Source organism: Oryzias latipes, chromosome 15 (assembly GCF_053564925.1).
Source record: "Oryzias latipes strain Hd-rR chromosome 15, Olatipes_Hd-rR_3.1".
NCBI lineage: Eukaryota > Metazoa > Chordata > Actinopteri > Beloniformes > Adrianichthyidae > Oryzias > Oryzias latipes.
In genome coordinates this window covers 26486160-26501785 of record NC_136251.1, presented here as the reverse complement: position 1 = coordinate 26501785, position 15626 = coordinate 26486160, and the positions used below count along the sequence as shown (strand labels likewise).

Sequence of the window (15626 nt, the reverse complement as noted above, 5' to 3'; positions counted from 1 at the left end):
TAAAACACGACTGAGGTTCTTTCATGATTTGGGGATACTTTGCAGCATTTGCTGCTGCAAGAGCTAAACGAAATATTTAAATGAACATCAAATAATAACAAGTCATTTAAGACTCAAGGACCTAAAAATTGAAAGAATATATACATTTCTAGCAGAAATATGCATTATAAAAGCTTTTAGATGAATTTGATGTTTCTAAGCTGTTATTCCTTCTCTTGGTTCTTATCAAATCATACAGAAACCTGCTGATTGTTGTGTGTGGATTGATTTATGTATTTATATTGTTTTTTGTTTGTATTGTATAACAAACATACACATACACATACACATACATGATAAATTAGCTTCTTTTGCTACCCTTTTAGCAGTTCTGATGTGAAAATGTTTTATTTGGATTTTTTGTTGCCTCTTTACCAGACCTTTTTCACCAAATTCTATCAAATTTATAGAAGGATTTAGGGTACATTTTTACTAAAATAGATACAGATATGATCGTTTTTATAAAAAAATCTTTTTTTTCACAGATCTCAGAGATCCATGTGACAGGGGAGTCTGAGGACATGACAGCCAAGGAGAGACTGCTGCTCTGGTCCAAGCAGATAACAGATGGCTATGTTGGCGTACGGTGTGATAACTTTACAACTTCCTGGAGAGATGGAAGGCTTTTTAATGCTATCATCCATAAATACAGGTATTAACACTTATAGAGGATGAGCTTTTGTTCAATTTTCAAATTAAAGTCGTGATTTTAGAATTTAATAAGCCTTAGTTGTTTATTGATGCCTAGGATTTCTATATATTTAGATGACTTTTCCTTTAACTTATTCTTATTTCTTAACTTAAATAATGTTGCTCACCGTCTGGTTTATATTTATTTCTGCAGACCAGATTTGGTTGACATGAGTCGGGTGTCGGCACAAACCAATCGCTCGAACTTGGAGCAGGCCTTTTCTGTAGCTGAACAGTTGGGTGTGGCCAGATTGCTGGACCCTGAGGGTAGGATCCACACTCGGGTTTGGTTCTAAAAACTCTGTAAAAGCCCAAGCATGTTTTGGTTCTGTAAATCATGAGCTTTGAAGCTTGGAATTTGGCTCTAGGATGAGCATAACTCACTGTCAGCTGATTCTTTCTTGACCTTTTTATTACCCCCATCAGATATGGACGTTCAGTCTCCAGATGAAAAATCTGTCATCACGTACGTGTCAACACTGTATGACGCCTTCCCCAAAGTACCCGATGGTGTTGATGGAGTGAGTCCTAATGTAAGTTAATGGCTTTTAGTTAAAAAGTAATACTTTCTAGGTACATCTGTGACAGGAGGTTCTTTTTTTATTGGACAGGATGTTGATATCAAATGGGTGGAATACCAGAACATGATCAAATACCTCAGTCAGTGGATTAAACACAACGTGGCTGTAATGTCAAACAGATCCTTCCCCAACAACCCTGCAGAACTAAAGGTTTGTCACCACAAACAGCAAATATTTTTCTGATTCAACACATTTATTCTGCAATGGATTCTGTATTTCTATTTCTACTTTCTTTTCCAGGCACTTTATACACAGTATATTCAATTTAAAGAACATGAAATTCCACAAAAAGAAAACGAGAAAACAAAAATCCAGAATCTCTACAAGATGCTGGAGGTATTTCACTAAAACTGGAGGGTTGTGCTCCGATGGTTCACTGTATTGTACAGATTGTGAGCCTGTGGTGTGTCTGACAGATGTGGATCGAGTTTGGACGTATTCAGCTGCCCCCGGGTCATCATCCAAATGATGTGGAGAAGGAATGGGGTAAATTGATCGTTGCCATGCTTGAAAGAGAGAAGAGCCTGCGGCCAGAGATGGAAAGGTATGTGGAGGGACTCAATGCTTAAGTGCTTTATTCTCACCTGGCAGATCCTTTTCTCACTGTTCAGTCTTTTGGTTATAATGAATATAGTTGCAGACATGCTGATTTTAAGATAGAAAAAATCAAACCGTTTGTACACACACTCAGATGAAAAGATAAAAGCAAGTTTGGAAGTTGATGCTCAAATGCGCTGCATGAGTCAGCTGGTTTGTTGTGCTGATGGAGTGCATTAGTATCATATTGCAAGCTTGCTAATGTCTTTTCTGTAACCGGACAATGAATGGTCAGGGCTGCTTCAGGGTGTGTTCTGCAGAAATCCCCTACTGAGCTACTGATGTGTGCAGAAGCTATCACGCTCCTAATTACATCTGCCAACAGTGAGCACAGTTTTATGAGCTCAGTGTTGTTGAGCTCAAACAGACAATAAACAGCAGTGAGCACATATTTAGGAAGAATATTATCTATTCTTTTGAATTCTGACATTTAAGGTGACTCCACATAATTTGATGCATTTGATTTAATTTTTGAAGTAAAAAATCAGTGTTACATTTTAACTGATGCTGTTGCCATCTCTTATTTCTAGGCTTCCTCATAATTTTGAATTTTGTTGTTTGGACAATATCCTTTTTGCTTTTCAACAAGTTTACAGCATCTGCATGACAACCTGGAGAAACAGAAATTAAGGTTGTTTGCCTTTGCTTTTTACACTTTATGCAAAGAGACCTTTGCCCGGGCCTGTTCTTTAATTTTCATCCCCTGAGGAAGAATTTTTTTTTTTTTTTTTTTACGGTGGAATTCTTAGCACGCCCCTGTCCTGGAAATGACACTATATAAATATAAAGCTGTTCCAGCAGTTGGTTCCACAGGGGTTTCAGACAGGGAGGGTGAGGGTTAGCTTGCGAGTTAACCATGTAAAGGAAGATGGCCTATCTGAGCAGGACATCTACCGTCAGTAACAGCAGCTTTAACACCAGCTTTGGCTCCAGTGACAGCATCCTCACTGAACCTTTACAAATTAACAGCTCAATCTTTCTCAATAATAACATTGCATATGGATCCAGGTGAGAATATTGTTCGGATCCTCGACTTAAGGGTTGACTAATTAATTTTTAACAAAAATGTATTTCTTTGTGATTCTTTTTTAGACTTGAAATGTTGCAGCAGATCGCCAACAGAGTCCAGCGGGACTGTGTTAATGGTGAGGACAAGCTGGCTCTGGCAAGGACAGCCCTGCAGTCTGTGAGTTTGTTCACCTTGACTACACAGAACTTGTCTCCCATTTTTTGCATTGAGTTTTAATTGATAATTTTCTGTTTATTTTCTTTAAGGATGCAAAACGTCTTGAATCCGGAATTCAGTTCATGAACGAGGCTGAGATTGCCAGCTATCTCGTGGAGTGTGAAAATATTCTCAGACAGCAAGTAGTGGACATCCAAATTCTTCTAGATGGAAAGTTTCCATTTGCAGATCAACTTGTTCAAAGGTAAATTGTCTTTTATATTTCATGTTCTAAATCTTGCTTTTATTAAATTATTGAATGACCTTCATTTTAAATCTGAAAACAGGTCCAATGAATGAAGTAAATGAAGTATGGATATCTCATCATCTACCCCCTCATCTCGTTTATTGCAGGGTGTCAAAACTCCGGGATGATCTTCTGACTCTGAGAGCCGAGTGCTCCTCTGTGTACAGCCAAAGTCGCACCCTGTCTACAGAGCAAACCAAAATGATGATCTCCGGCATTACACAGAGCCTGAACTCCGGCTTCTCCCAGAGCATCAACTCAAGCCTGACCTCCAGCATTGGTCAAGTACTCACTCCAAGTGGCTTAAGTACACCTGGGTCCACCTTTACCTCAAGCCTTACACCCTGTCTGACCCCATCCTTGACGCCCGGTCTTCAGCCCTCTTCAGTCCAGAGCTATATGGGAAGTGGGGGGGGCATGGAGCCAGGCAGCCTGATGCATTTAAAACACATGCAGATCCGTAAGCCTTTACTGAAGTCCTTATTGGCAGACCCCAACATGACAGAGGAGGAAGTCAACATGAAATATGTGCAGGACCTCCTGAACTGGGTGGAGGAGATGCAGGTCAGCAGTTTTTAAATTCTTAATTTGAAGTTTACATGTGCTCAGATATTAAATGGTTTCTTTTCTGGGTTAAAGCTGCAGCTCGACCGGTCAGAGTGGGGCTCTGATTTGCCAACCGTGGAGATGCATTTGGAGAACCATAAGGGCGTTCACAGAGCCATTGAAGAATTTCAGATGAGTCTTAAAGATGCCAAGCTGAGTGAGGTAAGCTGACTTTAAAGTTTGTCCCTTCCTCTGAATTAAAGTTTAGTTTACACTGAGAAAAAAGAAACACCTTCCTTTTTTGTTATTATTTTCAGATTCAGATGACTTTACCCCTGAAGCTGAATTACTCTGACAAACTTAACAAACTGGAGAGGCAGTATGAAAGGCTGCTGGTAAACAAGCTGTTCACCTCTTCTTTTGATTTCAAAATGATTCCATTGGAAGTTTGACTTTATGAATGTGCTTTTCCTTCAGAGCTGCTCACGGGAACGACAAAACAACCTGGAGAACTTGCACGACTTTGTGTCACAAGCAACTCAAGAATTGATCTGGCTGAATGAAAAGGAGGAAGAGGAGGTGGCCTTTGACTGGAGCGATCGCAACAGCAGCATTTCCAAAAAGAGAGACTACCATGCTGTGAGTTGTTCTGGTTTTCAGTAAAAATGTCATTTGCAAAGACAAGAACCATTCTTTTTTTCTTGTTTTACTTTATTTTGCAATCAAAGTTGTGTGCAGCTTTTAAAGACAAGGGTTGTATGTCTACTAAGGATTTGATGAGGGAGTTGGATGAAAAAGAGGAGGCCATCAAGTCTGTACAGGACAAGGCAGAGCGCCTCATGTTCAAGAACCACCCTGCCAGGCTGACGATTGAAGTAAGTCCCGCTTTCTGTTCTGCAGTCAGAATGAGAGTTAGTGTTTAGAGCTGGTATTACTCTGAAAGATTATGATGTCATGTTGTAATTTCCTGGCTGTCTGCCTTTGTGGTTTTCTTTCCAGGCATACAAAGCTGCGCTGCAGACTCAGTGGAGTTGGATCTTACAGCTCTGCTCATGTGTGGAACAGCACCTTAAGGAGAACGCTGTTTATTTTGAGGTGCCTGCAACTGTTTCAGTTTATCAACAACATGCCATTTTTTTGTGTTGTCGCATCTAGCATCCCTTTTTGTCTCATTCAGTTTTTCAGTGATGCCAAGGAGTCCATGGACTACCTTAAAAATCTGCAAGACTCCATTCAGAGAAAGTACAGCTGCGATCGATCAAGCAGTCTACACAGACTGGAAGATCTCATTCAAGAGTCCATGGTAAACACAAGTGTGTGATGGTTATAGTGGAAGTTACAAGTAAAAAAATTCAAGAAAATCTATGTTTTAATGGCTGTTTTCAGGATGAAAAAGAGCAGCTTCTTCAGTACCGCAGCACTGTTGCTGGGTTGGTGGGTAGAGCCAAAAACATTGTTCAGCTCAGACCCAGGAGCCCAGAGAGTCCTCTTAGATGCTCCATTCCTGTCAAAGCTATTTGTGACTACCGTCAGATAGAGGTACAGCCTTATCTGACAAAACAGTTTAAAAAAAAGAAAAGTCCTTTTAGGGATTTAAATTTTCTGCTTAAACTCCTTTAGATTACCATCTACAAAGACGATGAGTGCGTTTTGGCCAATAATTCTCACAGAGCCAAGTGGAAAGTCATCAATCCAGCTGGGAACGAGGCAATGGTTCCCTCTGTGTGCTTTACTGTGCCACCCCCTAACAAAGAGGCTATTGACATGGCAACAAAGTGAGATTCATGGCTACATGTACCACATTTGAAAAGTTTTTTTTAATCAAGGCAAGTTTGTTACTTACTGTACATTTCCTGCAGAACTGAGCAGCTGTATCAGAACGTCTTGGCCTTGTGGCACCACTCCCACATCAACATGAAAAGTGTGGTGTCTTGGCACTATCTAATGGGAGACATACGTGCAATCCGCAACTGGAATGTGTCCTCGGTACGTTTATCTATCCGATTTCTCTTTAGACAGTGATTATTTACCAGCTGATCCTTTTTGGTGATCATTAGTCTCAGTTATATGGCCGACCAAAGAGAAAACCAATGAATGCAAATTCCTGCTTCACCTTTGCCCTTTCCTATGAACTATAGATAAAGACGATGCTGCCCGGTGAGCACCAGCAGGTCCTGAGCAGCCTGCAGTCCCACTTTGACGAGTTCCTGGAGGACAGTGAGGAGTCAGAGGTGTTCACTGTGGCTGATTGTGCACAGCTTGAAAGAGATGTGGCAGGCTGCAAGGAGTACTACCAAGAACTCCTTAGATCTGCTGAGAGAGGCAAGGCTCAGATTCCTCCCTCCTTTTTCTTCCATTCCAAACAAAGCATTTCAGATTTTTAAGTCAGCATCTTTTTAAGCTTTGAAAGATGAGATTGACTTTACTGTGAGTGTAACGTTTATACTTGGATGCAAATATGCAGATAAACAGGAGATGTGGTAGTAAAAAAGTGACATTTGTGTGCTGATTTGTTTGGCAAATATGTGTTATTTACATAAAATAACCCCTCCCATTTTCTTAAACAGGTTCTTATCATGGCGTAGGTTTTCAAGACTTTATCTTATTGAAATAGATGGTAAAAAGTCATGAAAATCAACTTATAAAATAAAAATAAAATATCTACTGAATTTTTTATCAACAGAGGAACATGAGGAGTCGGTTAACAATCATTACATCTCAGAAATCCGCAACTTCCGTATGCATCTGGAGGCTCATGAGGAACACCTGATCAGACAGATCCGCACACCGCTGGAGAGGGACGACTTGGAGCAGAGTCTGCAGCGCATCACAGAGCATGAGGTGAGCATCCTGCCATCTTTTCGTTTTATTTAATCCCCCAGGGTGTTATCTGTTTCATTGATTTGACATGTGTCTCTGCAGAGAAAGATGGCTGAGCTGGAGAGGCTGAAAGAGGATCTGGACGTCCTGAAGGGGAAGTGTGACCTTTTCCTCAGGCAGGCTGCAGGTTCTCCGTCTGTGTCGATGCTTTCATCCGAACTCTCTACCCTCCTTCAGAACATGGGCCAAGTGTCTTCCATGTCTTCCATTTATATGGACAAGTAAGCCTTTTTCTGGTAATTTAGACAAAAATATGTTTAAAGATTGGAGGTAAAAAGATATGCTTCCTGCTTTCTGCAGACTGAAAACAGTGAGTTTAGTGGTGAAGCACAGCCAGAACGCAGAGACTCATGTTAAGACGTACGAGTCGAAACTCTACGAGGAGGACGCCATGAACTCAGACATCAGATCCATTGAAAGCGTAATTTCTACACTTAAGGTAACACCATAAAGATGTTTATAGATGGATCAGCTCTTTTGCAGTTCTAAGTTGAAGGAGTAACGATTCTATGTGTTATCATAGCAATGGCGTGCAGAGATTGATGAGAGGCAGGAAGTATTCCACGACATGGAGGACGAGCTGCAGAAAGCTCGGGTCATCAGTGATCGCATGTTTAAGGCCCACAACGAGCGCGACTTCGACCTCGACTGGCACAAGGAGAAGGCTGATCAGCTGAGTGAGAGGTGGCAGAGCATTCACTCACAGATTGACGGCAGGTCATTGCAGCTTCTGTTTACTTTTACTGCTAAAATCATTTATCAATTATATTTTTTGCGGATTTTGCACATAGAAATGTATTTTTTACTTTTTATAGGCTTCGAGATCTGGATGGAATTAGTAAATTACTGAAGCACTACAGAGAGTCCTACAGCAGTGTTGATGAATGGATTAGAGAACTGGAAACAGCCCAGCTGAAGGCCCAAGAAAACAAACCCGATGACAGCAAGGCTCTGGCTGAGCTGCTGAACAAGCAAAAGGTAACACAGCACTGATTCACAAAGGCGTTTTGTACAAGACATTAACATTTGTATTTTTTGCAGGTGCTTGTTTCTGAAATTGAACAAAAACAGAGCAAGATCGACATGTGTCAGAAGTACTCAGAGCAATATTCATGTGCTATTAAGGTACCTTTGTTTTTCAACTATTTTCAAAGGGAACATTTAAAATAAATAAAAGAAGTAAGATCTAATCTTATTCTGTATAAATTAGGATTATGAACTTCAGCTGATGACATTTAGAGCAATGGTGGACTCGCAACACAAATCTCCCCTAAAGAAACGCAGGATGCAGAGTTCCTCAGATGCCATCCAGCAGGAGGTAAAAACAGCGTTCCGACTGCAACCATGTTTGTTTTCAGTGTTGTGGCAGAATGGAGCATATTCAGTGACAGACGTTTTGTTTGGTTTATGGATCAGTTTATGGATCTGCGAACCCGCTACACTGCTCTTGTGACTCTCATCACACAGTATGTGAAGTTTGCCAGCGAAACACTCAAAAGAGCTGAAGATGAAGAGGTAAACTTTAGGTTTGAATTACCTAATTTTTTATTTTAATTTCTGTGTTTTATTTTGTTGCTGTTTTTTGGGATGTAATTTTCACATGTTGCATGATTTAAAGGTCTTCTTTGCTGCTATCAACAGGGTTTACTAGTATAAAGTGTAGTTTTGCTCTTTATCTCCTGCTGCTTTTGGACCCATCAGCTGATGATGGGTGAAGAGGATTTGTAGCAGAGAAGCAAAGGAATCACACATAAGAGCAAAAGTCTGCATGGGTGGTCATTCCTTGCTGGTGAAGGTGGCATGCAGGGGGAATATTGCTAATGGATTCCTTTGCAGAAAAGGAAAAGCAAAGGCACAAAAAATCCAAAAGACTTTTCAAGAGTTTTATTGTTTAAAAATGTTGTTTGATAATGATTACTTTTTTAGTGTTACATTTTTTCCTTAGTTTTGTTTATTTAATTAAAAACTCTTGAAAAGTTTTTTTCATTTATTTTGCCATTTTCTCATGATTTTGAGTCCGTGGATGACTTGTGTTTTTTGCCTTTTAGAACAGAAAAGCATTTGAGAGAGCAGAGAATGTGAAAAAGGCAGAAAGCATGGAGCTCCTGAAAACCACAGGGGACTTAGAGATTAGACGACTAAAGCAGCAAGTTGAGGAGCAGGAATCCTTGCTCACTGAAAAGCAAGCTCGCGTGGAACAGCTGGAAGGAGAGCTGGAAACACAAAGCAAAACCATACATGATCTAAACTTTCAGAAGGCACAGCTTGAGCATGACCTTAATCAGTATCACACCAAGTTAGAGATTGCGTTGAAAGACAAAACGGCCACAGAGCAGGAGTTAAAGCACGCAAAAGTACAGATCGAACAAGCAGAGGCCACATGGTCTTTGACTCAGAAGAAACTCGAGGACCTCCTGAAGAAAGAAACTGATGACCAAGTTCAAAGTACACAGAAACACCAGAGAATAATTGCTGAGGAGGATGGCAGCTTTGCAGCTGAAGAAGAGTTTCATAGTCAACTTCAGGCTAAAAACAGTCTGCAGCCGACTGGACTTAGCCAGCCAACAAAAGATAGTGAACTCAAGTCATCGCTGGCTGAAATGCAGGATGTCCTGCAGCAGAAGCTAGAGGAACTTGTTGTTGTTCAGAAAAAAGCAGAGATGGCAGAAGAGAAGGCTCAAAGTTATAAAAAACTGTTAGACGATAGCAACAACAGGCTAAAGAAGCTCCAGATGGACATGGAGAGTGAAAGGATGCAGTTCAGGCAGAAATCAGATGATCTCCAGCAGGAAACAGTAAACACCAAGAAGTCTGTGAGCGAACTTCAAGAAGAAATCCGCTCTCTTCAAAGAGCAAAGTCCTCCTTGGAGCAGAGCGTTTTCTTCCAGAGCACTGAAGTTGAAGGTGTGAAAGAGCAGCTGAAAATGACCCAAGGAGAGCTGCAGAAGAAAAGCTCCGCTGAGCAAGAAAACAGCTACAAAATAAACAACCTGGAGGAAGAAGCTGCCTCCAAACAGGCCGTAATAGATCAGCTGAAGTACAAGTGCAATGAGCTGACGAGGATGAACGTCTCATCTGACAGTGAAATCAGAGGCCTCCAGATCCAGATGGAGTCACTGGAAAAAGAGAGATCACTTTCTGAACAAAAGATCAGGTCTTTAAGGAGTGATTTAGAGAACTGGAAACAACAGCTCCAGACGTCTACAGAAGAAAACGCCACGATGAAGAGATCTGAGCAGTCGCTTAAGCTCAAGTGTAAAAACCTTGAGGGAGAACTTCAAAAAAGTGATTTGGTTGCAAATCAGCTGCAAAGAAAAAATGATGAGCTGAAAAAATTAAATTTGGAGTTGGAGCAGAACCTAAAGAATGCGCGAGCTAAACTTGATCAGGTGTCGATGGAAGTCGAGAGCAAAGATCAGCAGATCAAAATCCTCAAGTCTCAAGTAGAGGGTACCAAGTCACAAGTCAGAATTATTGAGGACGAATTGAACAAAAGATCTCACACCACTCATGAGCTTCAGCTGAGGCTTCAAGATTACAGCGACGATTCAAAGAAGATAAACGAGCTGCAGCAAAAAATCAAATCCCTTAATTCAAACATTTCAAATTACGAGCAGGAAATAGCATCTCTGAAGTTGCAGGTCAGCTCTTTCCTTTTAGAGAAGAATGCAGCAAACCAGAAGATCCACATGCAAAAGGAAGAGATAAATAATTTAAATGAGATGCTAAAGAATAAAAATGCAGAGCTGCAAAAGCAATCAAATGAAAGTCAAAAGCTTCTGAACAAAGTTAACATGTTAGAAGATGAGCTTTTTAGTCATAAGAACAGTTTAAAAGGTTTATCCAGTAATTCAGAGAAAGTAGCTGAAAACCTAAAGAAAGAAATCCACACTCTTCAGAATGATAAGAAAGTAGCAGAAAGAAAAGCTGACAGCTTGAATGCCAAAATCTCTGAACTGAGCTCCTCTCTGCAAAAATCAAAAGAGGAACTGATTCGAGAGACTCAAGAAAGAAAATCAAAAGAATTCAAAATCCAACAACTAGAGACTGAGCTTCAGAGAACCAGTCTGGCTGTCAAAGAATTGACATCCAGTACTGAGAAATCCCGATCAAATCTACACCACGAGAACATAATCCTGAAGAAGAAGAAATCTGATATGTTAGACAAAAACGCCTTGTTGGGATCTGAGGTCAAAACACTGAAGGAGAATCTGCAACGAGCCCAAGCAGACACAGAGCAAAAGCAAAGAGAAAACTCTGCTCTTCAGCTGAAATCCCAGCAGATGGAGCTACAACTGGACAAGTGCAAGATGATGCTGGAGGAACTAAAGGGTAAACTCGAACTCCAAAAAGAGGGCTACGAAAAGCAGCTCTGGCTCATGCAGACAGAGGTGGAGAAAAAACTAACCTTACTGCAATCTGAGATCATAAGAGAAAGCAAACAGTCCAGTGGTGCAGAATTAGCTTTGATGCTGAACAATTATTTTAAACAAGATGTGCATTTGACAAAAATGGTGCACCAAACCACAGTGGAATCAAAACAAGTAGACCAAGAGTTGCAAATGAAACAGGAGAAGCTGCAGGAAGAAAAAACAATACTTGCACAAGATTTGTCAAAAGCAAAGTCAGATATCGCCCAACTTGAGAATGAAAAACTTCAACTCAGCTCAAAAATTGCTGCCCTGCAAAGCTTCAGTAACCAGCAAACATTTGAGATAACAAAGTTTGAAAAGCTGGTGGCAGAGAGCGAGCGTAAACTGACACTTAAAGAAAACGAAGTGAGAGTTCTGCGGGAGCAAATAGAATTATATGCAAGAGAAGTGAAAAGTCTTCAGGAGGCCCTTTCATCCGTCAACGTGGAAGGGCTGAAAGGTCATCAGAACGTTACAAACAGCAAGACAGATGTTCTCATGGCAAAGAAAACGGCGCCCGTCAGTAAAACTGCAAAGTCCATCATGGAAGACGAAAAACTTAAAATGAAAAAGGTATGAATGAAGTTGCTTATGTATTAATACACCAAACAATGATGGTTGCTGCCATATTTGACTTACATGCTTAACCTACATTCTATGATGACTTTAACACTGAACCTAAAAGGTTTACCCATCTTACATCCACAGACAACAACAACGGAGAGAAGAAATGTTCTGGAGGAAAAAAAGCAAGTCCAGAAAGAGGACTCTATCTATCAAACTCCCACACTTCAACCAAAAGACGTCCGACAAACAACTTACAAGAGTGACATCACATCAAGTCAGCCTGCATCCGTCTCCTCGCATGGATACATGTCACTCTGTGGACTAACAGACCAGCAAACAAACAGAACTAACATCAGCAAGACGAGAATGTATCAAACCATAGAGATCCACGAAAGTGTGAGCTCATTAGATAAGAGTACAGCAAACTTTGGAACCAAACACGTTGAAGCCACTTCCCAAAAGCTACCAGAAGTCAAATGGAGCACAAACATTCAGTACCTGATCAAATATCAACTCGTAGATGAAGAGATTTTGAGAAAGTTAGAGATGGGCTTTATCACACCGGCAGAGGTGGAAGCTTTGCTTGTTCAGCCCATTGACAAACCAACTGCCATCACTGGAGTTTATGTAGAGTCAAGCAAGAAAAAAATTTCCTTCATAGAAGCTGCTGAAAAGGGGTTCCTCGCAAAGACGTATGCACTTGAGTTTCTAGAGGCTCAAGCTGCAACAGGGAGTCTAGCAGACTTGGCCACAGGACAAATACACTCAGTTGCTGAGGCTGTGGAGATGGGAATCATTGATGCATGCATGAAAGATAAACTGATTGAGGCAGAGAAAGCTGTGAGGGGCTACGTGCATAAAGGGAGAATGCTGTCTGTCTTTCAAGCAATGGAGGAAAGGATTCTTGACAGATTCTCGAAGTGCAGGTAGCAACAGGGGGGTTGATAAACCCTGAGACTCATACCAGGGTGCCAGCTTGCATTGCAGTAGAGCAGGGTCTTTTGAGCAAAGAGATTCTGCAGAGTCTCTATGATCCGGTGAGTAACCCCAGAGGCTTCCACAACCCTGACACTGGACAGAAAGCATACTACTCTGAAGTACTCAAGACATGTTTGTATGACGTTGATGGCGGAGTGTTTCTCACCCCATTTGGTGAGAGGCACCTAACGAGCACATCTCCACTCAGTCCTCATAAAGTGTCAGTTGTGAACAGCAGCTGCGGATCTGAAATGTCAACACACGAAGCCTTTAAAGGAAAGCACATTGACAAGAAGACATATTTGTCTCTGTCTAGGTTGGAAAGTGAATGGCAGGAAAAGCCCATAACTGACCCCAGTGGAAATCTGTGTCACATCATCACAGATAACAGAAGTGGTCGTCAGATTTGTCTTGAGTCTGCTCTAAGTCAGCGGTTTCTGGAAGCGTCTGAGCTTGAAAGCTATCGCAGCGGAGCTTTAAGTATCTACGAGATTGTTGACATTATTTTCTCCAGGATGGTCATTGTGGAAGATGTAAACAGCACCATTGCTGGTTTATGGGATGTCACTCAAAAGAAGAGGCTCTCCATCCTGCAGGGATTTCAGCAGGGGCTCACAGACAGAGCCACTGCCCTACGACTTTTGGAGTCTCAGGCCTGCACTGGTGGCATTTGTGACCCATCGTCTGGGGAAAAACTTTCCCTCTGTGATGCTCTCAAAAGAGGTCTTGTGGATGAGGGATTAAATCAGCAACTTCAACCCTTTGAGCAGGCATATAATGGCATTGTTGACCCTTTGACTGGGAAGACTTTGACAGTTTCCCAGGCTGCCCAGGAAAATCTCTTCCCTAAGAATGCTGCTTTCCGCTGTATTGAATTTCAGCTGCTGACTGGGGGGCCCATAGACCCCGTTACTCATGACAGGGTCTCACCTGAGGAAGCCATTCAGAGGGGCCTTGTTGACAAAGTTATTGCCAGTAGTCTCAAAGATGAAAAGCATCACACCAAGGCCCTCAGCTGTCCAAAGACCAAGAGGAGAATGACTTTTAAAGAGGCGCTTGAACGGAGCGTGTTTGACTGCCACACTGGTTTAAGGTTACTGGAGGCTACAAAACTTCATGGATTTGGAGCCAAATCAACGTTTCATTATGTTTGGGCATATAAATAAACAATTAAATATATAGTTACTGAGAGTATTAAAGTAAATCCTGCAGATGAAATCTCTTGTTGTTTTTTCCAATTATTTCTACTATTGTTAGGTTGATGTAACTGATCATTTTGTCTTCGTTGTTGTAAGATGATGACATTAAGTATCTGAGCTTTTACTGAAGAGCTGATAGTCATGTTAAAACCCACTTGTTTTGATTCTAGAGATCTGTTGATGAGGAGAAGAGAGAGCATGGTGATAAGGTTAGCAAGCTGTTACACTGGATGTCCGATGTGAAACGAACCGTGAACAATGATGCAAAAGCCCTGAAAGATACTAATGCCAACACAGATGCTTCAAATAAGCCCAAGGTAATAAATGAGTTCATATGCCCAGTAGTTTATGATGTTGTCAGAGCCTATATGTCCTCTAGAAATCCAAATATAAAGATCTTTTTCTGTCATAGTGTGTGATTTCTAATAAAATCTTTCTCTACCTTTGACTTTAAATATATTTTACTGTGAGGAGAAATTCTAATTTATTTATTTCCCCTTTAAACACTTAATTATACATTTATTGTATCAGAACAATAATACATAACAAAAGAACCATATGTGGCACAAGCACTCACGTTTCAGGAACTGCACTTTTATTTGTGAATTCGTTGGCCCCAAAACATAGTATTTGCATATGACGTGGATATTTTTACATTGGAGATACTGATTATTATTCTGATTCCATTTATTAAAGCAGTCAAAGTTATCATAAAAAGCCAGTATTCTCCTAAAAAACATGTTTTAAAAAAACAAGTTTCTTCCCCTTCTTTTTACATTATCTCCAAATTTTCTGCCCTGCGTGTAAAAACTACACTTAAAAATGTAAAATATAAAGAAAATCCGAAAGCAACTTGACATTTTTCATTTGTTTAGTTAATTCTTAAATTGTATTCATTGTACATTCAATAGTGGCAACTATTCAGTTTATTACTTTGTTTAGAACCTATTTTGGTTCCTCTTTATGGATTTTTGCTACAAACAGTTACTGAAATTCATGTAAAATATGTTAACACTTTGCTGTGAAATGAAGCAAATAAAAAGATTATAAGCAAAACTCAAAATCAAATTCTGACTGTAAAAATCAAGCATTTTGTTGGTTACAAAGCAGTTTTAATAGTTTTAACTTTTTTGTTTGTTTCAATTAATCTATAAATTTTGCTACATTGATTTATTTCTTGCAGTTGCAAGAAGATGCATCACTATTTACAAGCATCAATTCCTATGTGTGTTTATATACTTTATGTTTTTGTATGCAAATCATAAAAATGGTAATAAAACATGGCTGGAGCTATTCTGCTGTGTATGATATGAACTCATCAGGATTTTTGGGTTTAGGTGTCCGTTGAGGAAATGGTTGCCAAAAAAGAGCAAGTTGCAGAAGCGCTCAAGGGCACGCAAATGATGCTCAACAAACACGGTGAAAAGTAAGTGTCTTTGCTCTGACGAGCTTCTTAAATATATTTCCATTCTGCAGTTTTTATTTTTCCTCTTACAGAATGACAGAAGAAGATAGAACGAAGGCAGAGGAGCAACTGGCGGCTCTGAGTGAGGCTTACAGCGAACTTTGCCAGCAATGCTCCGATCAGACAAACTCTGCAGATGAGGTTGGGCCCTTCGTAGACCCCCTGATGTTTTATTGCATGACTAACCATGAACCTCCTGG

At 40.5% G+C, this 15626-nt stretch overlaps 2 protein-coding genes across 51 annotated transcripts in view; both read left to right on the top strand.

The window, feature by feature from the left end:
- The window catches only part of dst (dystonin), a 92187-nt gene that overhangs the window by 30527 nt on the left and 46034 nt on the right, over positions 1 to 15626 (top strand). For 48 of the 50 annotated variants that reach the window (XM_078932350.1, XM_078932357.1, XM_023963631.2 and 45 more), the window contains 30 exons: positions 525 to 691; positions 884 to 996; positions 1156 to 1262; positions 1341 to 1460; positions 1551 to 1646; positions 1727 to 1854; positions 3000 to 3093; positions 3183 to 3337; positions 3487 to 3943; positions 4019 to 4147; positions 4243 to 4320; positions 4403 to 4564; positions 4696 to 4800; positions 4925 to 5020; positions 5103 to 5228; positions 5312 to 5464; positions 5546 to 5700; positions 5785 to 5911; positions 6064 to 6247; positions 6609 to 6766; positions 6848 to 7026; positions 7106 to 7244; positions 7329 to 7522; positions 7621 to 7783; positions 7847 to 7930; positions 8016 to 8123; positions 8222 to 8320; positions 14132 to 14278; positions 15299 to 15387; positions 15459 to 15567. In XM_078932350.1, coding sequence (XP_078788476.1) covers positions 525 to 691; positions 884 to 996; positions 1156 to 1262; positions 1341 to 1460; positions 1551 to 1646; positions 1727 to 1854; positions 3000 to 3093; positions 3183 to 3337; positions 3487 to 3943; positions 4019 to 4147; positions 4243 to 4320; positions 4403 to 4564; positions 4696 to 4800; positions 4925 to 5020; positions 5103 to 5228; positions 5312 to 5464; positions 5546 to 5700; positions 5785 to 5911; positions 6064 to 6247; positions 6609 to 6766; positions 6848 to 7026; positions 7106 to 7244; positions 7329 to 7522; positions 7621 to 7783; positions 7847 to 7930; positions 8016 to 8123; positions 8222 to 8320; positions 14132 to 14278; positions 15299 to 15387; positions 15459 to 15567 — 4221 coding nt within the window. Of the gene's footprint in view, positions 1 to 524; positions 692 to 883; positions 997 to 1155; positions 1263 to 1340; positions 1461 to 1550; positions 1647 to 1726; positions 1855 to 2700; positions 2916 to 2999; positions 3094 to 3182; positions 3338 to 3486; positions 3944 to 4018; positions 4148 to 4242; positions 4321 to 4402; positions 4565 to 4695; positions 4801 to 4924; positions 5021 to 5102; positions 5229 to 5311; positions 5465 to 5545; positions 5701 to 5784; positions 5912 to 6063; positions 6248 to 6608; positions 6767 to 6847; positions 7027 to 7105; positions 7245 to 7328; positions 7523 to 7620; positions 7784 to 7846; positions 7931 to 8015; positions 8124 to 8221; positions 8321 to 14131; positions 14279 to 15298; positions 15388 to 15458; positions 15568 to 15626 lie in introns of those variants that run through there. The other 2 variants (XM_023963635.2, XM_078932354.1) reach the window with 2 other exon arrangements.
- Positions 11946 to 13980, top strand: LOC144984201 (uncharacterized). The gene has a single exon (XM_078932362.1). The coding sequence runs from the start codon at positions 13014 to 13016 to the stop codon at positions 13926 to 13928; it is 915 nt and encodes a 304-aa protein (XP_078788488.1). The 5' UTR covers positions 11946 to 13013; the 3' UTR covers positions 13929 to 13980.